Here is a 27465-nt window from a genome sequence, read left to right as displayed (position 1 = left end):
AAGAGTCCCGTTTTGTTATCAGATTTCATCTGTCAGGTTCCGAATCGAATTAAAGTTGGAGTCAATCCGTTCTTGAAGAATTTGACGATGAGGAAATTGCTATAAAATAAGTATTTATTTCATTTAACTGCTCCATATTCCTTCGTGTGTCTTAATTTAGTCTTCGTAGTCGTAGAAAATAACCTCAATAGTGTGCAATCCGACACTTTATTCGATTGTTGAATGTTTTGTGACTGTTTTTGAATTTGCTGGTTATAACGCATATTCTTCACTTGGTTATTAAGATTTCGTACCCTCGAAAGAAAAGATTAGCAGCGTTCGAAATGTGGTGTTGCAGGGGAATGATGAGGATACCGTGGATAGAGAACGATAAAATTTTAGAAAGAATAGGAGAATAGAAGGAATAAGAAATAGGCGACTTAGGTTGATAGGACATAGGACACCTTCCCATACATGAAGGGACATATTAGAGACATATATAGAGACATATTAGAAGCAGAAACAGGAATTAAAATGAGTAAACGTACTCCTAGATCGATTACTGTTCACAAATAGTTAAGGATTTCGGATGTTCCAGTTTTAGGGAAAGGTCCAACCGGTCTTAGGAATGACGATAATGATGACCCCTAAGAGAGAGACCAGAACAGTACCTACAACTCCTGGGTTATGTACCTTTCAAAATTTAATAAGGCGATAATTAGAAGAAAAAGTACACAAATTTTGCTGTAATACAATATTTCATTTTTAGTTACTTACAGAAATTGAAACAGGAGTGTTTTTTCGATTAATGAATCGATTAATTATTATTAAGTTGATTCTTTCCAATTTTCTGAAATTGCCAATGTAAAAAGAGTCGTGGAGATGTACATTTTCCATAATGTTGCGATTGTTTTTGTGGCTTAATCATTTCGAATGAACTTGTTCATGCGAGCGGGGTCAGTTTTAAATCATGGTCGGATTTGAATGTTGGCAAAAACAGATACACTGGCTGGCTGGCAACGTGCTGCTCATAGATCAGCGACGAAACACAATTGGAGATGCAGTGGACCGGGGTTTTGTACATAATGTAACATCGCAACTGTTCTAAATACATACATACATACAGATATATATTATACACATACACATGTATGGACGCGCATGGGCTGCCTGACTGGTGACGAAGAGAAGAGGAAGTTTGTTTTTCCGTTTTTGTTTAGTAAAAAGTTCGCGTTTCCGTTTAAAGCTTTTCTCTATATGTACATTGCGAATGTCAGGTAGGCTGTTAATTGATCGTTGGCGATGCTTCACTGGCGACATTACCAAATAAACTATTGAACGAAAACACATTTCAAAAAAGCCACTCGATTCTCTTACTGCGGCCCGATGCACACTCAAATTAACACTCTGATTTCAATTAGAAGATTTTCCCGCCACCAATTCAGTGCTGGGGTTTATAAAGTTTCGTTTTTTTTTTTTTTGTTTTATTCACATCAAAGCTAACGCTTTCTATCTCGAACGTTTGGGATGCTAATACACTGATTCAACAATTTATTCCTCGTAGTATATCAATGGGTAAAGGTTTGCGAAAATAGTTTTACAGCGTCATTCCTGATTTTATTACATTGGGTAAATAATATTCCGTTATCCAAAGGAAATTTCGACAAAATTAACGACGATAGTTATGATAAAACATTGTCTTCAGTATTGGTTACAAGTAGATACATACTTTGGGAATTCGGGAATTTTTTAGGGTCCGGGACAGTAGGTAATAATAATAACTTTAAAGTAATCATACATTTTTAATTTTTTGAAATTCGAAAAAAGACCACCTTAAGTCAATTTGATATCGATGATTAAATTCTTAATGAGATCAGAAATGCAAACCGACACAACATAAAGAACAAATATTGTTATAAAACAATCAACAGAATATTTTTATTATAAAGAGTAGTTACAACAATTAAAAATAAGTAATTGCTAAATATAGGTATAATTGATGATAATATCATGAAACTATTAAGGAGCATGAGAGGTTATTCTTAAAAAAAATATGATAGAGTTGACCTCTAATTATGGGAAACTTAAGCATACCGATATTTGTAGAAATAATACTTGTTGAAAATGTTCACTTAATTTATTGTAATTGTTAACAAGTTTCGTCCTGGGAGGTCATCTTCATATAGTCTTACACGAATTAGTCCTTTTTTTAAGTTGGTCTTGTAGGTAATAAATTAAGTGAAAGTTTTCAACGAGTGTTTTTTCTGCAGCTATTAATATGATGTGTTTATTAAAAAATCATAAATATACTCAATGACCTTTGCTAGGTTCGTACGCGTATTTCCAAATGTCTACTAGACACACAGACGAATGAAAACGGTAGAACATTTTAAGGGGTAAAGCTATATGTCCGCCGATAACCCATTTGGTGGTACCGTAGTAGTCGTACCTCTCGTCGGAGTCACCCTTATATGTAAAAGTTTCGTTAATCCAAATTGCAACGTTCGCAATTATTAGGAACATCATAAGTTCTCGTCCGGGCTTTGTTTTTCGCAATTCTCTGTCGTTTGAACATCTTCTCAACCCGTCGACGATAAGGGGTGTTTGTATCAACACCTGGGTTATCTAAATATCAATAAGAACAATTTTGTAAAAAACATAAATACATCTAAAGTTTCTGCGTTATTTTGTCATGGTCTATGGTTTTCTTTTTGGACTGCCAACCCCTAAAAGTTAGATATATGCTTTTCTTTACGAATACATACCTCTATGAATAAGGAAATGGAGTATAAGATGTTTCCATAGTATATCATGGGATATAAACTTAATAAGAAATAAGCGAAGAATGCTGGTAAACATATGAATAATAAAATGTCGTCCAAAGGAGTAAGTCCATGGGGATTAACGTCCAATTTTCGTATTTTCTCATATGCCAGAATTGAGACAATTAGCATTGCTAGCCCTATTAGTCCCTCTGTAGTGGTATTTATTTGCTTCGTAGTGTAAACTAAAGACCTAAAAAAGACGTAAGTTGGGCGCTGCGTATCATAAAGGATTGTGGACATACTCATTGTTCATAACAACGAAAAAGAGTATGACACTGTTTGCGCTGATTATAAATGCAATTATTCCAAAGAAGAGGCCCTTGCTTGACGAATGACAGTCCAAATGGATTACTATATTGCTTTCTTCACTTTCTTCCAGGTAGTTGTGACATTCTTGGCTGTTTTCTTCATCTTGATAACGCTTACATTCGGCAATGTTCATGTATACCATCATGAGAACACCGACTAGTTAGTAAATTATAACATACAAAAATAATAGTTTTTTGAGTCGTTGGCCGATGTATTGCTGGTTTTTGGGTTTATTGACCGATGCGTAAACCCAAGAACCTGAATTTGAGTAAAATGAAATTGCTTACCTGCTAGAATACTAAATTCAACACTAAATGGGTATAAATACGGCGATACTGACGTATAAATATCGTTGAATACTTCAGAATCGCATTTTGCATGAGACAACATCGGCTGTTTATCAACAGACTTGTCTAAACTATAGGCAATTTTTGGAAAAGTGAAATGTCTATCTTCAGTGTCTGACATTGAATTTTTATTGTAGTCATTGTAGGATTGTTTTGCTCTTAACAAATTGGCGGTTTCCTTAATAATTGTCCATATCCAAAATGATAAACTCGAGGCGATGCAGTGCATCAATCCAAACCTCGCCAGCACAGTATGCCGATTGATTATAATCTGCATAACAGTTTAGTGTTAATTTTAAGAAAGTTCCAATTGAGAAGACGTTCTCTTACGTTTGCATATTTGAATATAAAAAATAGCAGTACCAAAGAGTAACAAGGGTATATAATATCCATGATCAAAGTCGATACACTTCCACATTCAAAATAATCATCACCACCGTCAGAAATGTATATAAATTGATAAACCAATATGACAACACTGTGTATTAGATGGCCAAGACAAAATGCTAAAAATCAAGCAAAATGTATTGTTGTTAATTTAAGATTAAGGCTGATCTGTAGAAGTCAAAATGTTAATGTTAAAGGCAGTCGAGGAGCACAAAAAGTTTCATTTTAAATTACGCTGTTTAAAATTTGATAAATTTCTTTTTCTAACGGGGTGATACGGTGTGTATCTCATACTAGAGGGATTGGATTGATCATCATCATCATAAAGTCCTAAGACTGGTTGGACACGCACCTCCACTCTTTCCTATCCTGAGCTAATTTTCGCATTTCCCTAAAACTAGAACATCCCATATTCTTAACTATTTGTGAACAGTAATCTAATCTAGGTCTACCTCTACTCCTACTAACTCCTTTTTCTTCCTAGACCTTCGTGCCTGAGGACACCTGTCATACCAACCTATCTCGCCTATTTCTTATTGCCTTGTAGAGAGTCCTCTGTTCTCCTATTGTTTCTAATACCTCTTCATTTCTAACCTTCTCTATTCACGGTATCTTTCTTATTCACCTTGTAACATCACATTTCGAAAGCTTCTAACCTTTCCTTTTTCGCCGCGCCCACCGTCCATGTTTCGCACCCGTACAGCGCCGCGCTTAAAACAAACACCAAGTGATTTCTTTTTATTGAAGGCGAGTCGATCCTGCACTATTCTTTGCTTTATATCCCTACTACTCCTTCCGTCCTGACTTATCTGACTTCCTAGATACCTAAAATCAGTCACTTCTTCTAGTTTTTCGTCTCCTATTTTTATATTCGCTCTTTCCCTACTTTTTCTTCCCTTGCATTCCAGTATTTTTGTTTTACTTTTATTTATGTTCTTACAATACTGTTTTGTCAATACCGTTCTATTTTCTTTAAAGCTATCTCCTAACTCCTCCTTTCTAGATGCTTATACTGCTATTGGAGTAATATTAAAAAAATTGTTTTACGTTAAAAATTTGATAACTGTAAGTATAGTTTTCGTCTTCGTTGGCAATCCTTGTAGTTATTTTAATAGCTTACCTGTAGCTCCTATCTTTAAATACAGCAGTTCTGAGTGACGACCCCTTACAAAACAATAATTGTGTGGTAATGGCTTTGTACTCATTGAATTCTCGGGTAAAGGTACTGTGAAATGCAGTGCCCCCTCAGGATATTCTTGCAATTGTATTTCATTAATTTCTTCCTTTTTTAACACGTCAATGTATTTATTTTTTTGATTAAGATATATCCTAATGTCTATCACAAGAAACACTAAATAAGCTGCCGCAACCAAAATGAGGTAAAAAGTTAATATCTTAAAAGAGAAAACGATTTATTGGCTGTAACTCGATTGTTATTTAACGTTGTACCTCGTAAAGTGGAGATACGTCTTGAAATACATCGTGAATGTACACTATTGAGGAGGAGACTACAATAAGCAAACCATAGGCACAACTCAATACCAAAGACAACGAACCCCTGAAAAAACACCGAATTATTATATATTACAGGCATTTAGATGTATTTTTCTTGTACTGCTGTTACTGCAATTTGAGTAGTTTTAGTTGGTGTGTACACATATTTATACACACATACATAATTTAAAACAATTGTGTACTAATTTGTGCATGTGTACCAATTATCTGAATTTTGCAAATTAATTGGACATGTGTATAGAATCGAAGGTGAAAAGTCACGACTCCATAATTGGCCATTATTATTGTTGTAGTCCATCGGTATTCAACGATAAATTCATTGTTCCGTAAAATTTTTACGATAATGTTAACAAATTGAGTCGAGATTTAAATCAAATTAATTTGACACACTAAATAAATAATGCCGTAAATTATACACTGTTTATTGTAAATAAAATATTATATTGAAATCGGCAAATAACTGTATAACGAGTTTTCCATTTTTGCATATTTCCATGGGAAAATTCAGTAGCGTGACTTTTAAACGCTCGCTACTAATTAGGCTTTCAGAATTTTAGATCGTTTTATTGTTTAAATTGTTAATTTTATTTGCAAACATGATGTGGCGAACGTTTTTGAAGGAAATTTCATGCTCCACAAAAATGGTTCCATGCATTTGCGAATTTACCAAGATTATGTGAAATAAGGGCAAGGCTTTTGCCGGAATTTTACGTATTTTAATTAAAGGGCCCAAAGATAACGTTTGGTCAATTATTTTAGGGTTGTTATTTTAGCTGACATAGGTTTTTAAAATGTAAAGTTTCTGTTTAATAGTTTATTACCCAGGGAAGATCATTCTACGTAAGTCAGTAAAGAAAAAGAAAAATTATTCTTTTAATAAAATTTTCTTACCTAAACATTTGATCTTTCTCTTTTGGCGAAGATGTCTGATAATTAGTAGAGTGTTCGGACCCCAGTCTCTTTGCTTGACTTGATATCACTGACAATTCTCTTTCAAATGCAGACGAAGGCTGAACTCGATAAAAATTATCGGGTTGGTCCACTGAAGAATTATTTTAATATAAAAATCAATTGGTTTTTGAAGATGTTCAGTTTTTACTAATATCTCTCTTCTAGTGTTTTATTGTAACGAATGCAATCGTTAATAATATTCCGAGCAAGATCATTAATTATGTACTTGTTTTGAAATAAAAATAAGGCTTATTCGTAGCAGCTTTAGAATCGTTGAGAAATTAGACATTCCGTTTTAATTGACTTGTTATAAAATTGACTTTCAAACTTTATTTCCTTCTCCGTTCTAATGACGAGCGCGAAATTCATCTAAGTTTGTTCACTGTTTTCGAAAAGAAGGGGAACGAGAGACGTACACCTCTAAATTAATTATTAGAAAAAAACGAACTAACTTTTCAAAGAAACTTACTGAAAGTATCGTTGCTAGTAGCGGAATGAGAGAAAATGTTTTCAGGGTTTGTTGCGGACCTGTGTAATCCTGGCGGCAAGACGACTTGCAAAAGTACATTTCCGTTTCTCGGCAACACCTAGAGTTAAAATACAAAAAGGTAAAGACGAATGTAAGATCTAAGATGGTAAAATACTCAACTAAAAATTATTAGTAAGTAGTGCAAATTAATACCGGTAAGGTACATTTAAGGATGTTTGGGAGGTATGTCAAGATGCTACGAAACAAATAAAAATTTAAAAAAACGTTCCTCATTCAATTCTAAAACTCCTGTAAAAATTAAAAATCGATTCACTAAACCGTTAAAAAGTTATTGAAATTTTAAAAAATTGTAATTTCACACGTCATTTATGGAGATTCGTTAACCGAACAGACTAAATTTATTTTTATTAACTTTTATACCGTACTCATTCAACAATACCGCTTCTATTTTACTTAAACTCTTTTTTACTAGAACTAATATGCTAATAGTTTGTCCCTCTATATCTAACCCTAAAGCTATCCTTTCTTAAATAATATTAATCGCATTTTTGATATAGCAATAATTTTGTAATTCAATAATGTCAGGTCTAAGAAGAATATGTTTTGATTATCTCTTTGTTTGCTACATTTGTTTATTATTGTTATTACATAAAAGAGACAAAAATTGTCGGAGCAAGAGAACCGTCGTCATATCGTAGATACTATAATTCGAACTGAAATTTGATCCTCGTTGTGGTTATATTGAAAATCTCATTTGGTAAACACTGAAGAAATTTAATATTTGTGTGTTAAGCTAATTAAAAAATATGTTTGTCAAAGTTTTTGCTGAAATTATGTTAATTTTATGTTCCTTAATCCAAAATCGNACTTTTTTTTAGTATAGATAGTATTTATTTACCTCATGATATGCTGCAAAACCTAATTAATCACAAATTTCTAATTTTATGTACTCTTGTCTCCGATTGTACCTCCCAAACATCCTTAAGATTGCTTATAGTGACAAAACTTAGAACGACAAAATGTAGAGGTACCTTGGAATCTCCTGGGCCATGAGCTTAGATTGCTCTACGGTCAATATTAAGTTAAAACTTCTTTATTGATTTATTGTATTCAAATATGATCTGTGTACTTTTACAATAATCTATTTGATGCTATTCTGTTTCGATTGGAGTTGCTTCCTGACGTTTCTCTACCTGTCCAAATTCAGTATCGGAGTTGGAAGGATCTCTGCTAGCGAAACGTTAGGAAGCATCTTCAAACGATGACGGCCTTTAGACCCGAAACAGAACAGCGTCGGTTGTCCTACTGGCCGCGAAAGCCTTTACCAATAATCTAGATAATTGTTTTTTGGGGTTCCGTGGTTTTCATTTTTAATTTTAACTCCTGTTTTAGCTTTTAATATGCTTATGACTAACCCTTCATGTCTGAGAAGGTGTCCTACCAACCTAACTCGCCTATTTTTTATTGACTTCCATAAGAGTCCTCTGTTCTCCTATTCTTTCTAATACTTTTCATTTTTAACCTTCTTTATCCACGGTATCCCCGTTACTAACATCATGACACCACATTTCGAACGCTTCAAACCTTTTCTTTTTCCGCGCCCGTCGTCCATGCACCCGTACAGCGCTGCGCTCCAAACATACACCATTATCTTTTTCGAATTTCTAAATTAATCGTTCGCGAGCATAGAAGTGACTTCTTTTTATTGAAGGTGACTCGACCTTGCGCTATCCTCTGCTTTATATCCCTACTACGCCTTCCATCGTGGCTTATCTGACTTCCTGTCTTTATATTCGCTCTTTCCCTACTTTTTCTTCTCTTGCATACCAATATTTTTGTTTTACTTTTATTTATTTTGATATAATACTGTTTTGTCAATACTGCTTCCATTTTATTTAATGTCATCTCTAACTCTCCCTTGGTAGATGCTAATACTGCTATATCATCTGCAAATCTACGCATGCTAATCTTTTGCCCCTGCAAGTCTATCCCTACAGTTGTACTGTCTTTAATGGTGTTGATCGCATCTTCGATGTATAGGTTAAAAAGTAGCGCTGACAGTGTGCATCCCTATCTAACTCCCTTCCTAATATTGATTTCTCTATGTTGCGGATACTTTTGAAAAAATTTTCCGGTGGAAAAGGCACGTTTTCTTTATGCTATTAAACGAACTTTTGTATCTATGCTGTATACCTTTGGGTAGGTTTATTAGAGGGAAGCTATTTTAAGTTGAAAGGTGAAATATTTAGACGGAAATACTTTCATTGTTCAGTACATAGTACAATGGCTTCGTTAGCTGCTGTATGTAATGAGCATTTATTCATACAAAATGTTCATGTAGAAATTTTGTTTGGAATTTTAAAACCGAGCGTTTATTTCGATTTTTTCCCTCTTGTACAAAAAGCGAGGTGTGTAGCATAATTTTGAATCGCTACGAAATAAGCAGAAATTGATTCAAATGTACCCATGGTGAGAGATCATTTGGAAATTTTAAGGAGGATATTCATTATACGTAGGAGTCAAGAATGAATTTTCCTTTTTTTCAAATTCGTTTTACAGATTTTATCGAAACAACTTTGTTTTTCTTTTAAACTATAATACATTAAGTGATGTAAAAAAGACTTCGTAAAAGGTATGTCAACTGGGACCTTGGTTTTAGTTTTTTAGTAACTGTCGGCTTCATGTGAACTCTTGACAAATTTTTTAATATCAATGTGAACATTCATTTAATTTTCATCCACTAAAAGTTACCTCCCGGCAAGGGCGTAACAGCAACAACAATTTCTTCATTAATTCGGGGTAATATATTTTCACATTATTCATATTAAATATTAACCACTATTAAAAAGTTTCTTAAGTATTTCATCTGCCTTTTTGATGTCTCATTATTTCTATTTTTTCGGTTATCAACATATTTCTTAAGATGAATTTCGCATACTATAACTTCAAGTGTACTTATTCGGATGAGGGGAGATTCGGATTAATACAAGTTTGTATTATCGAGACTACAAATTCATTTTTGAATAAATTAGATCGAAATTTTACTAACGATTACAAAATTATATTGCGTTCCTGTCGGACACGGCTTACGTCAGGGTGATTTTGTATTTTCATTATTGTATCCGATGTGTATTCAATTGGGCTTTATTGATTGATTGTGAGAAATTTCAATCAATGTTCTATTTAGACGTAAAAAGGCAATTATCTTATCTTGTCTACGTTGCGGGCCGTTAGTATGAAAGTGCCGCTTGTATGTAAGAAACTAAGCTGTCCACAATCGAAAAGCAAAATTGCATACTCTCGAGTACGAACGATTGATTGATTGATCCGCTTTTCACGCGTTTCTGGAATATTGGCAAACAATGCCGACAGTGAAGTAGCAAACGAATCTCTTTCATTGAACGAGGCCGGTACTCTGTTTAGTTTTCTTTCATGTGTCGATCGACTTGGAACCCTTTGCTTTCCGAATTTGCCAAGCACAATCGTCTAAGTGACGTTAAAGCTATCGATCGAAACGATTCAGAAATTGGCTTGTAGCTGCAGCGGTTGTACCTAATGCTGATTCGTACAGGGTGATTCTCAACGATTGAATTTTAAACGCTAAATTCTGAACAGTGGCAGTACCCACTAGATAAGTTGTGTGGAGGTTTTTCGACAATTCGGGTTCCCAGGTTTCGTTCATGTTTTAAATTGCTTTTGAATCATCAACCAAAACAATTGTATAACAGCTGATGAAGAGCTTCTGGACTTTTTTTGCCTTTAGTGCTTCACGATGTATGATCAGCAGATGAATCAAATATCGTGAAGCACTGAAGATGCCACCCTATTAAGCATGGTGAAACGTCTGTAATCAGAATTCGACCACGGGAGAAACGCTCAGAAACTCTTCATCATCAATTAGACAGTCGTGAAGCCTGCGAACTACTACTAATCAGCGACTTCTTTCCCATTGTTATATTACTTTTATTCCCATCTTTACATCCCTTACATACCAATATTTCTGTTTTATTTTTATTAACTTTTATACCGTACTCATTCAACAATACCGCTCTTCCTGACGTTTCTCTACCTGTCCAAATTCAGTATCGGAGTTGGAAGGATCTCTGCTAGCGAAACGTTAGGAAGCATCTTCAAACGATGACGGCCTTTAGACCCGAAACAGAACAGCGTCGGTTGTCCTACTGGCCGCNTTCTTTCCCATTGTTATATTACTTTTATTCCCATCTTTACATCCCTTACATACCAATATTTCTGTTTTATTTTTATTAACTTTTATACCGTACTCATTCAACAATACCGCTTCTATTTTACTTAAACTCTTTTTTACTAGAACTAATATGCTAATAGTTTGTCCCTCTATATCTAACCCTAAAGCTATCCTTTCTTAAATAATATTAATCGCATTTTTGATATAGCAATAATTTTGTAATTCAATAATGTCAGGTCTAAGAAGAATATGTTTTGATTATCTCTTTGTTTGCTACATTTGTTTATTATTGTTATTACATAAAAGAGACAAAAATTGTCGGAGCAAGAGAACCGTCGTCATATCGTAGATACTATAATTCGAACTGAAATTTGATCCTCGTTGTGGTTATATTGAAAATCTCATTTGGTAAACACTGAAGAAATTTAATATTTGTGTGTTAAGCTAATTAAAAAATATGTTTGTCAAAGTTTTTGCTGAAATTATGTTAATTTTATGTTCCTTAATCCAAAATCGTCATTAGTATACTTAAACATGTGTCAAAGTTATGATGGATTGAATCTAATTGATTGAACGAAACAATTGATCTTAATAAAGCTATCATTTGATATAAAATGGCGTAATTGATTAAAATAACAAATGCCAACACATCAATTTGATTATTGTTGCCTGGAACAACGTCCTTTTAGTTTCTCAATAAGTTGGACATCGTATTTTCTGAAAACTGCCACATTATGACTTTTTTTATATTTACTTAAGTTAGTTAAATACAATTACAAACTGTGGAGAAGTTTTCTAATATACTTTTTTGCGTATGTTAAACTACGTTCAAAAGATGTACTCTTTAAATAGGCGTTGTATGAAGATTATTACGGTTTGTACCCTTTTCTATATATACCTTTTTCTTTGCTGATGCATTATGCATCGACATAGACGAATGAGGTCTCGAAGGCGTTGACGGACAAGAATTGGTGGCACATTTACACCTTTGATACAATTTATTTGTTTCGTTATTCGGGTTGCTTCCGGCCAGATCAGTGTCAAATTTAAAGTTCCTCCTGAGTGTAACCTGGAAAACGGCGGAAGTTTTCGTTGCACAATTTTCTACACAAATAAACCATTGTTGAAGAGATATTTAAATGGTGTTTATTTCTTATGAAGTGATGCTAGTATAAAGAGATTTTTAACAGTTTTAACTATTAACTATAAATGAAAAACGAGGGAGCAGTCTGAAAAAAATTTTTGAAGCTTTGGCTTAAGACAGAATCTTTAAAAAAATTTTGAAGATTGCAGAGAGTAAAATGTTACTTACCCCCGGTGAATCAAACCCATTATCATCCCCTGCGTCATAATCAACATCATTATTTATACTGTTTACGTGATAATTTTCGGTGATATTAGGTTCGTTTTCTTTATTTCCGGGCGGCATTGTTTCTCAACCTTTATCAACAACGTACTGATAAAATTGTGAAAGTTAACTGGCAAGATTCAGTAAATTTTAGACCACGCGTTCATTGATGTTCAGTAGACGTGGAAATTGATAATATGTCAAGATGAAAAATCACCGGCTACAGGAAGATTAACGGGGATTATCCTGTCACATTACTGTCACCTTATCCTGACAACTTAAAGAATATCTATTAAGTCTTAAAATAATTTTGATAAGATAAAGTGAGAACGGTAGCTTGGAAGTAATCTTTTATTCAAGAAAAAAAAAAATTAATCCGTTTTACTAGGAACGGGTACTTTTTTATGATCTGCTCGGGGAAGTAAATAGTTTTTAGAAAAATGTTGAAATTTTTAAGATATAAGATGACACATAATTGCACGAAAAGTTAACTGAAATCCATCAAATTAAAGGTGCCAGTATTCTACGTTTATTGAAAAACTAGTGACCCGCCCCAGCTTCGCACGGGTGCAATGCTGATACTAAATATATTTTTGTTTTGTTTAGATTATTATCGAAAAGGGGAAATTTTCAAGAGATACCCCCTGAACATACTAAATATACTACAGAATGTCTTTATATACAACATTCACAGTTTTTTTGTCGCCGCAACCGCTATGTCCCTGCATTTTAAATTTGTAATATCTTCGAAAATATTCATTTAAATTATATGCTGTAAAGGGCCATATTGATCTATATTAAATGCACAATGTATTGAAGGTACTTAATCGGATAAGAATTAATGCTGTATTACTTACAATCGCATCGTAAATAAGACATTATTTCTCATAAAAAGTAAAGGATGAAAAATGGTTACTGTGGGTTATCCCTAAGAGATAGACATATACCATCGCGGACTTTTTTGTTGACCCTTTTAAGATGTGCAATATCGTAGTACATTATTTTATTCTACCTCGTAGAATTCAGCCAGCGTTTGCAATGTAATGTGTTTATTTACGACATCACATTAGAAACCTCTAAAATTATCAGTCTTTTCCTACTATATTATGCATGTATTATACATATAAACCTTCCTCTTGAATCACCCTATCTAAACCGCATCAAAATCCGTTGCCTAATTTTAAAGATTTAAGCATACATAGGGACAGACAGCGGGAAGCGACTTTGTTTTATACTATGTAGGGATGATGCGGGACGGTACTAGGATACTAGTGGTAAAAGTAGATGATAAATGTTAAGATACATTTCAGTATTTTCATTTATTATTTACAGTAACTTTGCACAATTGACCTTTAATATTATTTTCCCGTTGGTTGGCCCACGCAAGTGGTGATTGGAACAATTCCATTCGTAATTTTTATTTCAAAGAACGTTCTTCTCCCTTCTGAACTTTCGGTTAACAAAAATTTTGTTTCATTGTGACACATCGTCTACCATTTGCATTGTAAGTATTGGAGGGGCTTCAGTGGGTCCGGTCGATAAGTATGATTCCACCGATACTCGATCATTGTTATAATTCTTATAATCAAGAAGCCCCTGCTTCTTTAGATACTCTGGTAAAACTGGCATATCCTTTTCCATTAGCCATCGACAGAACATACGAACTGATCTATAAAAAATGGTGATTAATGGTTTTTGTGATCTATTTTCGATAGGTATTAAGTAGTGCCAATATTTTTGTTTGTTCTCTTGGTATTCTAGTCTTGCATAGATGGACGGTGGATTTCAAAGTCGAATTGTTTTCTCATTAAATAAACGCGAGTAGTAACTAGTGAACTTTTGGTATAATTCTTTTCTTTTTTGTAAATATTCTGTTCATATGATGGCTTATAGTCTGCTCAGTTCAAATGTTTGGATTAGATGTTGCTAAGTAATTTGACTGCGACCTTAATTTTCACATCTCAAAGAGAGCATTGTTTTTATCGATTTGTAATTTAATCTAAAGTTTGACTAGAAATCAATGAGTTTTGGACTTTTTATTGTGTCAATTTCTGTACTAAAGTCTATAATTAAGCAAAAATAAAAAAAAAGGAAAGATTCAAAGTGAAAAAGAACACTGAAAAATTAAACAATGATATTATAAACTAATGGTACAGGCCTTTAAATTGCAAACAAAAAAGATCCCGATAGAATCATTTTTGAGAAATGAAACTAAAGGTTTTTTCAATTTTGGTAATTTTTCGTTGGAATTATTTTGTCGAGTAGAGCTAAACCACGATGACGAAAGAGCTGTATGTCACAGATCGAATGCGTTGAAAGACCTTTTTCATAAAATGTGTTTGAATTCCTTTTTAAGGTTTACAAAGTTGCATCGTTCTTTGGTTTGTCATAAAAAAAATAGTTTAGTCCTAAAAGACCATATTGGTAGACTTTTACGTTTTATAGGTAAATTATAGAGGTGATTCTCTATAATAGTTTCTATGTATCAAGGTGCTGAACATTCTGTGTAGAACATTATGAAAGTTTATTAATTACTTTAGCAATTGATTTGCTACATACTAGCTAATCCGTGCAATCGGATTCGTATTTAAAAATTAATATATCATAAACGTACTTGAATATAAAAAAAAGGCGCACTCGTTCTCTTGCCCATTACAGTTATACGTACAGTTTCTTCACTCTTATTCACTATAAGCTATCCTCTGTTCTTGTTGTTTGGTTTGCTCTAAACCAGGCACTATGAGATCTGGATATTTTTCATTTATCCATTTTTCAAATTCTCTGACAGACCTGAAGAAGAAGTTTTAAGAAATGTTATCATTTTCGAGTGCTAATTGTGGGCTTGGCTTTTGTGTAATAATAACGACTGTTGAAAATTACTTAAGTTAATTCGTAAAGATTGACGTATGATTCGGACAGTCGTTATCATTTTCGGTTGCCAATTTTCGGCTTAGCTTTTGGGAATTTCTCAATGACAATATAATAATACTTTTAAAAATGGCTTAAGATAATTCGTGAAGATTAAACTATGATTCGGACAACCGTTTGCACGGATTACGAAAATTAATAAGTAAGGAATGTGAAAGTTTATACCAATATCGTGTACGTAATACCTGAGATGAGTGATGCCCTCCCAAACTATGGTCATATCAGCTAATTTGGGAGGAACGTGTTTACAGACGAACCATTTGTTATACAAATCTTCTGTATTTGGTTTGCGCCGCATTTGTATCGGCAGTGAGCTATTAAATGCTCTTTGCTTCGGTGGTAGCTTCGACATCCTTATATCTTCCCTTATGTTTCTCAGTAACGTATTTCTCTCCGATGCCTGAAAATTACTTTTTCTTACAGATAACTGAATTTACTTAATGAATTTTTTTTCTCGATATATTTCTAAAAGAAAATAAAGTGGAACGCAACGAATGGTATCGTTTTCGTTTTGCCCGCTTAATTTTGCTGACGTATATGCAACCTTTTGTGCAATAGCAGATTTTCTTTAACGATACGGTAAGCTTTTAGAATTTGCTTTAGGAAAGACCGGAAAATTCCTTCTGTTTTAGGAAACTGTAAAACTGCTGTCGGGGGTTACTGTAAAGTTCTTGTGAGGCGTAAAGGGTAGGAAAATGTATTTCTCGTAGTAGTGGTAAACATGATGAAAATCAATACTCTCGTAGCTAACTCGGAAAATTCGTGGTAGATGTCGGTACCATCTGAACTGGAGAAACTAATACGTTTTAGATTTAAAATTTACCGCGATATCAGTCATATTTTAAAAAAGGTATAACAATAGAATTAGAAGAAGTTCAATAATGATATCTACCTTGAGATTTTTAGTGGCTCTGGCTACAGGTTCTGTAACACTCGGCATCTCTCTCATTCTAACTTGTAAAGAATTAGCAGCATGACCAATTTCAAAACTAAATTGAAACATGTATAACAGGGTTGGTACATCTAAATGTATCATTTCAGTGCCGCCCTCTCTTTCAAGCCAGTCAATGAATTCAGTTGCTATCTAAAATTGTTTATTGTTTTATAAATTTATTTGTTACTGTTTCTCTATTCTTTTTATTGTTAATTGCGAAATTTAGCACCTCAAATAAATACAATTCCATTTTAGCCTAAAGGCTGATGAGAAGTCTAGACATTGTTCTATTTATACTGTATTTATTTGTGATCCGATAGTTCTCAAATTTATTGTCGTTATTTTGTATTGTTTTTATTAAAACAAAAACAATTTCAGCAATTTCAATCGTATTTCAAATTATTATTGTTTGTTTCCTTTATCTAATCTAGCATTTAATTATAAATTTGGAAAGTGTAAATCATGTTACTACTACTAACCTGATTAACTAAATATTTGGCCTTTTGTGCTAAATTCATTTCATCAAGAGATAACGGCGGCAAAATTCTCCAGACCGCTGCTCGTTCCTCTCTACGTTTAAAAAAGTTTACGTACGGATTTTCTTCACCAATCACCCTAGAAATACACGTAGTGGTTCTAATATATAAAACGGTAAGGTTTTAGGGTTCCATTTCATTTACACATCTGCCTGTACAGTGTATTTCGATTTTTTAATAGTAAATATATATATTAAAGTAAGGACAATCGGGACAAACGGGATATCGTTAGAAAGTTATCAAAAACAGCGAAGAAAGATTGCTAGATAACTAATTTATGATTTTGAAATTGACAGGTGGTGATGGAAAAAACACGGTGATTTTCGCGGAACGTTTCATAAGAATCACGTTCCGATATCCCGAGATTTCGGAACGAAATACATTTGTGACCAGCAACGGACGATTAGCAGCGGAACTATTAGTCACTATTAGTTAGTTATCATAGTTATCATGGGTCATTCGGTCATTCGCTGTCTGTCACTGATAAATGCTTAAATGTTAAGTTGTACAAATGAATCATTTGGATCCGTTCCGGAACATGACAACAAAATAACGTACCAAAATCACTTGACTGCAATCATGAAAAGGTTTAAAATGGTTCCTATCTCACGAGTTACACGTCAAATGTAGTAAATGATTACGGAACCCTATTTTGTGCTTTTGAGGCTTTCTTACTCGTGTTTTTTATCATCAATTTCTATACTCCTCGGAGCGTGATATTTGCAGGGTAAACTGGACACGGTTTCTTCCCAAGATTCGACTTTCAACACTTCCACAGTTTGTTCCGTCTCTCGTCTTTCATACCTTTTAGGACCCTCTTTATCCTCTTCTTCTTCTTCTTGTTGTCCTTCTTTCAACATCTCTTCGGACTCTTCTTCTTCCTCCTCTTCTTCCGTCTCTTTCGGTACCTCACTCTTAATGATATACTGACCTACTACGAAACTGGTGCAGCTTTCGCCCTTTCCGAAGTGTTTAACTCCTTCCGAGGAGTAGAGGCTTGCGGAACTTTGTGCCAAATAGTATTTTTTGGCTTCAATTTTGAGATCTGGCTTTGATTCCACAATGTCGAGTATTCTTTCCAACAGCTTTTTCGGATATATTTGGGATATCACTTCTGGACGTTTTTCTGGCGGCTTTTCAAAATTTTTAATGACCCAAAGTGAGTACACTCATACCTATTAATTGGTGCTTACTATTTTGAGCTTTTCTTCCATTATTTCGAACATCCTTTTCCACCATTTTTGTGATTCTGGGTTCATTCGTTCGTATTTACTTCTTGTGACCGATCTGGAACACATACTAAGGGGTTCCCACGAGTCGCTGTCTGTGTTCATTTTGAAAATAACCTGTGGCGGTAAAAACTAATTGTAAATTGAAATAATTTAGCAAAGAGCGAGGAAATTAAAATACAATACAAACAACTGCAAAATTAAAGTTTCGTCAATATTTTGACGTAAAGTTGGTTGGCAACGAGGGTAGTTGCTCACAGCTTTCTTCGATTTGCTGGCCGTCGTCTTTTTGAGGAAACTGTGCTCGTATTAATATTCCATCTTCTAGTCTTCTCTTTATTTTTAATTTTAATTGAACGTTATAGTATAATAATCGTTTAATACCATCAAATAAACTAAAAGAATTAAGTAGATGCATGCCTTTCCTTTTTAAAAGTAATATAAAAATCTATCTAAATTTTATTTTCTTAAATAGTTCCGAAGTTTTATGGAAAAAAATCCATCAAATAAAAGACGGAAAATTAGAAGATTTTCACTAAATGTTTCTATATTTAAATGTGACATTTGTTTCGCTAAATACAGTACATCATAAAAAGTAGGTGGAATTAGGGGTGGTAATAGTAGTATTACAAAATAAATATCAAAAGATTAGGTAGATTCTAATTTTTCATTGAAGTGAAACATCTTTATCAACGGTAGGAATAAAATTTACTAGGGTATAAGCCGAAAAGTGTAACGTCACCCGTCACGCGCCACGTGTGACACCTGGTGGAGTCATTTTAACAGGGTTCAGAAGTTAATCTGTAAGTAGCAACTGATAATCCCGAAAATTACTATTTCGACAAATTGTCAGCTGATTTTTAACAAAACTAAACCAATATTCCGCATTCGTTAGCTCGAAATAAAGTTGTATTTTTCTGATGTTTAGTAATTAGTTAATGCACATCAATACACACCCCCTCCCTTTTTATGATATGAGGCGTAAGAACACAGAATTTGAAGTATGTAATTAAATTCTTAATAAAAGCAGCACAAAGTTTGTCTATTCATTTTTCAAGTTTCTATCATTAAAATTTGTAGTTTAATATTTAAAACAATTCGCTTTATCGTTTGAAAGCATTGTTGCAGTAGTCATTCATTCCATGGGCCAATTCGTCCGGATGGCGTACCGTTGGAAATTAATAAATTATTGTACAGATTTCCGGAAGTAAGTAATTCCGTTTAATTCATATCCGCGTCGGTTGTATGGGAGAGCGTGTGGGAGCAAGAGGGATGGCGAATGACTGTACGCGAAGAGGAAGAACCGTAGTCCTGGTTCTCATTAAATATTCTGTCAGAGTTTGTCTATAAGCTGTACTAACATGCTCGTATTCCATCTTCGGAGAGATACTGCCATTAGAGACAATTTAAATAGAGTTCGAGGGAGTTTAAAATCTCGAATAACAAAAGATGGTGCCGCTCCTCCGTGCATTGAATGTAATAAGTGCATTTGTAGTTGCGAACCGATTCGTCGTTCCGTCGCTTCCTTTTAGCTAGTTGTGGTTACCCATTAAAAGGTCCTCTTTATTAAATAGTAACGCCCGAATGTGTGCATACACACATACGTACGTTTCTAATATCAAACACAAACTACTACTAAGCGCAATTTATCACGATTATCGTAACGCGTTGGGTTCAAGCCGTTGCCCGGATCCTCCCGGATTATTTTCGTGTCCCGTAATGACGGCATTATCCTGTGAAAATGACACTAATGGTGTTGTCAGGTTAAGTTACGCAGGGTAGGCTGTTTGGAATGTTTAATAGCCGCGGACAAAGTAATAACTAGATTTGTGGTAATCTTTCTTTTTTACATATCTACTAGTTATTAACGTATACAGGGTGTTCTGTAAGTAGTGGATAATTTTTCAAATTTGGATAAAAAGGTTGGGAAATCTATTATATGAAATATATTATTAAAAATAAACATAGAGAAAATGAAATATGAAAATTTACCTATATATTAAAGCGATATTTACAATTTATCCCACTATCCTGTTGCTTCATAAGCGAAAATAATGAAAGTTACAATTTGAACACGAATTTGTAAAAATGAAATCCCAGCAGAAATAAATTTACTAGGTATTTTAGTTGATATTACAAATTAAATTGTAATAATTAAGAAACTTGAAACAATTTTTAAAAAAACATGTCAAAATTGAGATTATTACAAGTTACCTAATAAATTATATTATTTCTACGGCAAATTCGCTCACTTACAATCTAAAATTGTAATGTTTGCGTTGTCATAAAAATTTAGTATTCTCCGTGAACCTTCTTGAAATATTCCTCAGTTTTTAAATGTTTATTTTGTTACAGGTTGTAATCAACCCCTATCCATCAAAGGCTTCAGTTTTTCCAATTTTAATTGGAAGAGTTCAACATCCAAAATGGTGAGTTTTAATTATTATATCTTTATAGTTATAAAATGATACGAATTATGCGTTATGACTAAGTTGTTCATATTTCTTCGCTTGTTGGTGTTTTACTAATTGAGTGATTGAGGTTTTTAAATGTAAATACATATATATAGACAGAGTATCTCATAAGCTGCGTCATTTTAACTGAGAAATTTTGGTGTTTATTTACAATGTATAGTTCTCGAATATTAGGAAATACCTTCAAAATTTAAGGGGTAGTTTACTCGTAGAAAGTTGGAGATTTTTCCAAGAAGAGATCCTTTTAATACACTACGAACAAGTCAAATTCCTTTATTAGTTTTTTTTTATTATGATTTATACCTGTCAAAGGATTTCAAAGAAAATAAACTTTTCCAATTCTAGTTCAGGAATGTTCACATTTGTTTTCGAGGAAACAGAGAACGTAGTATGTTTATGTTTTGTTTAAAATCGAGTGTAGAACGGTAACTATATAGGCGATAACATTAGCACTTTACTCAATTAATACACCTACAGGAAATCGTTCATGTTTCCTGGCAATCAATGAACATTTTCCAGTTATACTTTGAATTTCTCTATTTTATTATTTTCTCTTGACGCTATCTCTTGGGACACCTTCAATTCGGGATGATTTATACTGTGGACAAGTTAATTAAAATCCAGCGTACACGGAAACGAAATTGTTAAGGATTAAGGAGAGCAGACTTGTTTCGTTCCTGCCATCAGTGCAATGCAGGAGTACCACCACAGCAACCGGCAACGAAAACAATCCTTTTCTTTCTTAATCTTACCAATACACATGTCGTTGCACTTATCGGTTCCGAATTCATTTCCCGTTGTTCCTTTAATTGAAACGAACTTATCCGAGGGCATCGTATACGTAGAATTGTGTACTTTTCAGACAACTCGCAACAGCAGTACCTAACAGTAGTTATATAACGTACATATATGTACGTATTACGTACAATAACAACACGGCTGGCTCTTGATGCCAGTTGTTATAATCAAACCGTAATTTTGCCACTTTTACGTTTATCTGCCCTATTTCTCCCTTGCGCGCTGTATCTACGTAAGTCGTCGAATTTCTTCTCCATTAACTCACCCCAGTTCTCTCTTGTTTAAAGGGGGGTGGGTGGGTGGATGAGCGAACGGTGCCTGCAGAAGAAAGTGAGATATGTAATAGTCGAGCCAGATAAATTGGTCATGCTTTATAATGTCGGGAACTAGACGTATTTTTGCCGAATTTGCGACCAACAAATTGCACTTTTCTCCGCAAAAGATCGTATTATATTACATGCACCACACTTGTCCGATAGCCATATGCATATTCAATACCCACTATACCATTTTCCGTATGTAAATTACTCTTTTTTTTTTAAAAGTAGAAACGTTGGGATTGAGGTTTTCCACATACGTAATAGATTATTTATGGAGTGAAGAATGGGGAACTTGGCAAAAGTTTTTAATAGGAAAAATTGCACCTGAAGTCATAAGTTTGTAATAAAGCCCGCTAAATAAGGCCATAGAAATACAAATTATTTTAGATGGATGTACCTTTGTTTTTAAATGTAATCTTCTAGCTGTATCCACTTTTGCAAGCGTTTTTTGACATTTTGAAGTCATCTAAAATTTCGGAAGTTTTCGTCCATGCACTCTTGCATTTCCTTAGGACATAATCCCGAGATAAAAATGTTCAGTCTCTCAGAGTCTCTGAAAGCGAGACCCGAGTTTCCGTCTCTCATCGAGTCTCTCCGGTGTCGCTGAGAGAGACTGTCAAAAAAAACTGTTAGCGTCTCTGAGAGACTCGAATCTCTGAACGAGAGACTCCATTCTCTGAACGAGAGACTCGAATCTCTCAATAAGTGGTGTCTCGATAGACATGGTTAAAAGTTCAACATATTTCAGAGATCCCAGTCTTTCTACGAGAGACTCCAGTCTCTCAATTTTTCAGTTTTATTCACTCAGACTCGAATCTCTGAATTAACAATTTTATCGTTCGAGTCTCTCATACAGAGACTGTGAGAGATCCATAAAAACACCTAGACAATAACTGAGAGACTGTGAGAGACGCTCTCAGAGACGCTGAAAGACTCTGAGAGACTGGAGAGAGGCTGAAAATTTTTGTCTAGGGATACTCCTCAGTGATTGAACCGTCCTGGTATATTAAAACCTGCATAAGAAAAAAAAAAATATTTTCGAAAACATAAAGTAGTACCATACAAACTTAAAATAGTTTTTTGTTATTCATTTGGTTTGAAGGTTGCCCTTGGTTCGGTTCTTCGATAGCGACAACATCTTTCCGGCTCTGCCATTGTTAGTTTTAGTTTGTTCGCTTTTACAGTATTTGTTTCATTAAAGATGTCGGAAAATATGTAGCAGATTATCCCGGTTTAGAGGGTATAGTATTTAATAAAATCAATATAAAACATTTTATTGTCGTGTGAAGTTGAAATGTTATGAAAAAGACGATTGTGTTGTTATCAAGTGGGAAAGTGATGTCCATGTGATATCAAAAATTGACGGGAAAATTATCATTATCCTTCGGTGAGTCATTCAGGCTTGATTTTTATTCTTAATCATAGGTTTACCTTTTATTTTGATAAATTTAAGTAGTGTGGAGTTTGTTTTTAAAATAAAAAGGAAAGCTACATTTTAAAATTAATCGTAAATAATATACATATTCCGGGACTATTTAGGCCAGAAATTTTGGTATATCATTGCATCACTAACTAACGTAGATTCCAGCTTTTTACGTTTATCTGGTTTAACTATGTGAGGTAGTATATTTCCTTTTTGTAAAAATGAATGAATCAAAATAGTGTTTTGTTTTGAATTGCTCACTTGTTATTTGAAAGAAATACGGAAACTGTATACATTTATATCAATCTCGTACAAATGCAGAATTGCTGATGTGGGTAAGTGGATGAGGAGGGATGTAGAAAAAAAAATGAAAAATGCTTTACATTTACAAAAAAAAGGCAAAATGGGAAACAGACAAGACTGATGACAAGTATTCCTCGTGAACAAATAATATTATTCAAAAATACAACAACAAAAGACAAACATTTTTCAAACCACTTTGATCCACCATACTATAGGTATTGTCTTATTAATTCGAAACTTGGACATTTTTTATTTTAAAAGATTTTCATAAAGGTTTGGTAATAGTGTACTTTTTTATTTTCCTAGTTATTTATAAAATTTTTTAGTTAAATAGAGGGTATTGAACAGTTGAAATTGCTAATTTATTTGGGGCAAAAATTCTACCAAAAATAGCATTTCTGCAACACCATTGAATCAAAAAATCGTAAAAATAGTAAATTTCCATTTGTCATAATGTTCAAGATCAGGAAAAATTATTTCGTCTCTCCGAAATTAAATATGCCTATGCATTTCTTCTTTCCATAAAAGATAGTTTTTATTCCATTGTCTGCCTTCTACGATTTTTTGAAAACGTTTGTTTATATCCCTCTGGTTATTGAATTGCTGCACCGGTTTAATTCCTTGTAAAAAGGATTAAAGTAAAAGGACATTTTTTATGTATATTGAAATAAAATTTTCTGTTATAACTTAACATCGTTTTTAACTTGCAAATGTATGTTTAAGGCACTTTTTGACAAAAGTTATCTCTTCAGTAACTGGACTGCTTATTCTATAGCATTCTCATATATAATGGGTTTAGAAGAAATAGAGGAACTCTGGAGGTCATTCTAGCTTTAAGCGTAACAATAGAGAAAACGATAGAAAAAGGAAAGAGTGCGTACATTAGGATTTGTAGATTTAGAAAATGCTTTTGACAATGTTAAATGGTACAAGATGTTAAATATACCTAAAAATGTAGGGATGAGTTACAAAGATAGAAGAGTGATACTTAGTTTGTATAAAGAGCAACAGGCAGTTATAGAGCTAGGGATGCAACATAGAGAAGTAAATATTAGGAAGGGAGTCAAACAGGGATGCACACTGTCACCGCTAGTTTTCAATCTATACATCGAAGACGCCATCAACATCATTAAAGAGAGTACAACTGTAGGGATAGATGTGCAAGGGCAATAAATTAGTATGCTTATATTTGCAGATGATATAGCAGTATTAGCATCTAGCAAGGAGGACCTAGAGATAGCTTTAAATAAAATGGAAGTGGTACTGACAGATCAGTACTGTATGAAAATAAATAAAAGTAAAACTAAAATACTGATATGCAAGGGAAGAAAAAGTAGGGAAAGAGCGAATATAAAGATAGGAGACGAAAAATTAGAAGAAGTGGCTGATTTTAGATACCTAGGAAGTCAGATAAGTGAGGATGGAAGGAGTAGTAGGGATATAAAGCAGAGGATAGCGCAGGGTCGTGTCGCCTTTAATAAAAAGAAGTCACTTCTATGCTCGCGAACGGTTAATTTAGAAATTCGAAAAAGGTTGTTAAAGGTGTATGTTTGGAGCACGGCGTTGTACGGGTGCGAAACATGGACAGTGGGCGCGGCGGAAAAGAAAAGGTTAGAAGCGTTCGAAATGTGGTGTTATAGGCGGATGATGAGGATATCCTGGGTAGAATAGGTTAGAAATGAAGAGGTATTGGAAAGAATAGGAGAACAGAGGACTCTAAGGAAGTCAATACAAAATAGGCGAGATAGGTTGGTAGGACACCTTCTTTGGCATGAAGGTCTAGTCAGAGACATATTAGTGGCAGAAACAGGAGTTAGAAGGGGTAGAGGTAGACCTAGATTAGATTAGTTTTCGCAAATAGTTAAGGATGTAGGTTGTTCTGGTTTTAGGGAAATGAGATGTTTAGCTCAGGATAGGAAAGAGTGGAGGTACGTGTCCAACCAGTCTTAGGACTGGCGACCTTATGATGATGAGTAAAAAAAAGGATGGTATTTGAAACTTTACTACCACATAATTTCAGCCTGTCGTATTTAAATAGTAAATAATTTTTAAATGGCAATATTAATGGGATGACAAATTAAAAAAAGGAACCGGAGCCAAGGTATAAAATTTTTCCGATTTTCCTGTATTCTCTTTTAAATGTCTAAAGGTGATTCGTCCTTGCTGCCATCAAAATGAGAAAATTCACGATTACTTTCGGTCTCTTACAGTTTAATAAAGAAAGATAAATTGCTACCAATTTTCTGAAATATTTATCACCACAATTTTTTTTACTTATACGTACTTTCACTTATTTACCTACGGCTTTATGCTTGTTCGACTAGTCACTTTTATTACAGATTACACGTTAGTTGATTACTCTTATCAACAATAACAAAATAATGAAATTGTTTTTTTAAGAGGTTCAAAATTTACGAGCGTCTATTGTTAATAGAATTTTTGGGTTTATATCTATGTTCAGTTGTATTTTTTTGACTTTGATCTGGATTTAAAATGCTTGAATATATTTTTCACTTTTCAAATATGATCAATGATCAGCTAACTTCATGAGCTGATTCTTTTCTTTTCTATTAATAGTTATAAGCACATGTATAAAAATGAAAAGTATTTTTTTACTTGATCTTGATCTTTTTGCAGGTGATCTTTTGGTTTTCCCTTCCAGACTCTGATTGTAAGCCGTAGAAGAGTTCGTTGGAGTTCTGTTTGAACGGAGGGAAGCAACGGGATGATTTAATTCGACGACAGCAACAGGGGTGAGTTTTTCATCTGATTTTGATTGTGCTTCTTTAAACATTCAATATCTACTCTACTAAAATATTCATTAAAATTGTTTCTATTTACTTCGTGCATATATTTTAAGGTCATAATTATTCTTGTCTTACCGCAGGACACCGTCAAAAGCTGCTACACTTGGACGTCATCCCCCAACGGGTCGTGATTTATCGAGTGATCCTGCTGAAATATAGGCTAACAACTCCACTATAACAACAGGGGTGAGTTATTAAGTTGTTTTATTATTTTTCATTTAATTTTGTTTGTCTTTCATCTTTTGTAACTTTTAATATATTAAAATACCCTCATTCGTACACTGCGAGTAGAGGATTGAATGGGGGTGTGAGCAAGAAGTGTGGATGGGATTGAATGAGTGAATGTACTAATGTACAAGTTTTTCCGTTTGTACCATTGTAATAAAAATTTCTCTAATGCTCAGCATTATTGTTTTACATTCTGTTATCAAATTGTTTACTAGGGAAACTAGAAACAATTTATTTCACAGGAACGTTATTAAAACTCTTTGGATTACAATGCGATGGGAGAATAAAGTAGCAAAAAATCAGTAAAACATTACAGAACATTGTTGATTTAAGTACAACTTTTATTTCGTGTTATTTACTTACTACACTTCGTTAATTCATTTTTTATCCGTTTTTTACAGATTATCTTATAAGCATGAAGTTAATTTTTATTCTACCCTGCGACGTCATTTTTCTTGGACTGTGGACATTGGCCTGCCGTTAACATCTTCATTTTGCAACATTATGCAATTAATCTTCGACGACTGATTGAGAGAGCACCTTGAAGTTGATTTGGATCCCAAATTGTCTGCAGTGGCATCATTCTTCCTGGATTTGCATTACTGTTTGCACTTGTTGACTTTGGCACATTGTAATTAATTAAGGTGAGAATACATAACATAATTAACATTTGTTTCTCATTATTAATCTGTTGCCACCCTATCTGTTTCAGATCGCCGGTGGAGAAGATAAAGAAGACCCCGTAGTTAAAATACTTGTCTATTTTGCATGTTTTTTGTAGTTTATTTTATTTGAATTAATTTTTGATTGTAGATGTTGTTATTGTTTTTAGTTGTAGTCGTTATTACTGTACTAACACGTTTAGTTTTTTTTGGTAGTCATAGTCTAACATGTCTCTTGCTTACCTCTTCGCTTAGCTTACTGCATATTCTTCCTAATTTGCTTTGCATTTACCCTACGAGTTCTACATGATTCAACGTTTCGTTATCGTGTGTGTTTCTTCTCACCCTTGTGGAATTAGGGAGGGCCTCCCCGAACGACTTCCCTTGGGCTTAGCTATTTAGTTGATCTTAAAAGTGTCTTATACACTTTTCGCGAGTCTACTCTAGCGTTACTTCCTTTCAGAC

At 33.9% G+C, this 27465-nt stretch overlaps 2 protein-coding genes and 1 long non-coding RNA gene across 4 annotated transcripts in view; 1 reads left to right on the top strand and 2 right to left on the bottom strand.

Annotated features, from left to right (window-relative positions):
* Nucleotides 1–27282, top strand: part of LOC108740160 — a 106379-nt gene extending 79097 nt beyond the window's left edge. For both annotated transcript variants that reach the window (XR_003231433.1, XR_003231432.1), the window contains 5 exons: nt 20341–20414; nt 25941–26056; nt 26191–26296; nt 26740–26982; nt 27051–27282. This is a non-coding gene — a long non-coding RNA (uncharacterized LOC108740160). The remainder of the gene's footprint in view (nt 1–20340; nt 20415–25940; nt 26057–26190; nt 26297–26739; nt 26983–27050) is intronic.
* LOC108740158 (proton channel OtopLc-like) lies at nt 1933–12543 on the bottom strand. The gene is made up of 11 exons (XM_018474368.1): nt 12323–12543; nt 11909–12079; nt 6783–6900; nt 6254–6404; nt 5297–5405; nt 4968–5241; nt 3791–3966; nt 3401–3731; nt 3047–3269; nt 2745–2994; nt 1933–2604 (listed from the first exon to the last, which is right to left on the bottom strand). The coding sequence occupies exons 1-11, from the start codon at nt 12437–12439 to the stop codon at nt 2290–2292; spliced, it is 2235 nt and encodes a 744-aa protein (XP_018329870.1). The 5' UTR covers nt 12440–12543; the 3' UTR covers nt 1933–2289.
* LOC108740159 lies at nt 13938–18209 on the bottom strand. The gene is made up of 7 exons (XM_018474369.2): nt 17950–18209; nt 17432–17889; nt 16700–16835; nt 16179–16370; nt 15472–15686; nt 14973–15148; nt 13938–14027 (listed from the first exon to the last, which is right to left on the bottom strand). Exons 1-6 carry the CDS (start codon nt 18088–18090, stop codon nt 15040–15042), a joined length of 1251 nt encoding a protein of 416 aa, XP_018329871.1. The 5' UTR covers nt 18091–18209; the 3' UTR covers nt 13938–14027; nt 14973–15039.
* Nucleotides 27283–27465: the final 183 nt, after the last annotated feature.

This window comes from Agrilus planipennis, unplaced genomic scaffold (genome assembly GCF_000699045.2).
Source record: "Agrilus planipennis isolate EAB-ADULT unplaced genomic scaffold, Apla_2.0 scaffold215, whole genome shotgun sequence".
Classification (NCBI taxonomy): Eukaryota; Metazoa; Arthropoda; class Insecta; order Coleoptera; family Buprestidae; genus Agrilus; species Agrilus planipennis.
This window is presented reverse-complemented; position numbering and strand designations above follow the sequence as displayed.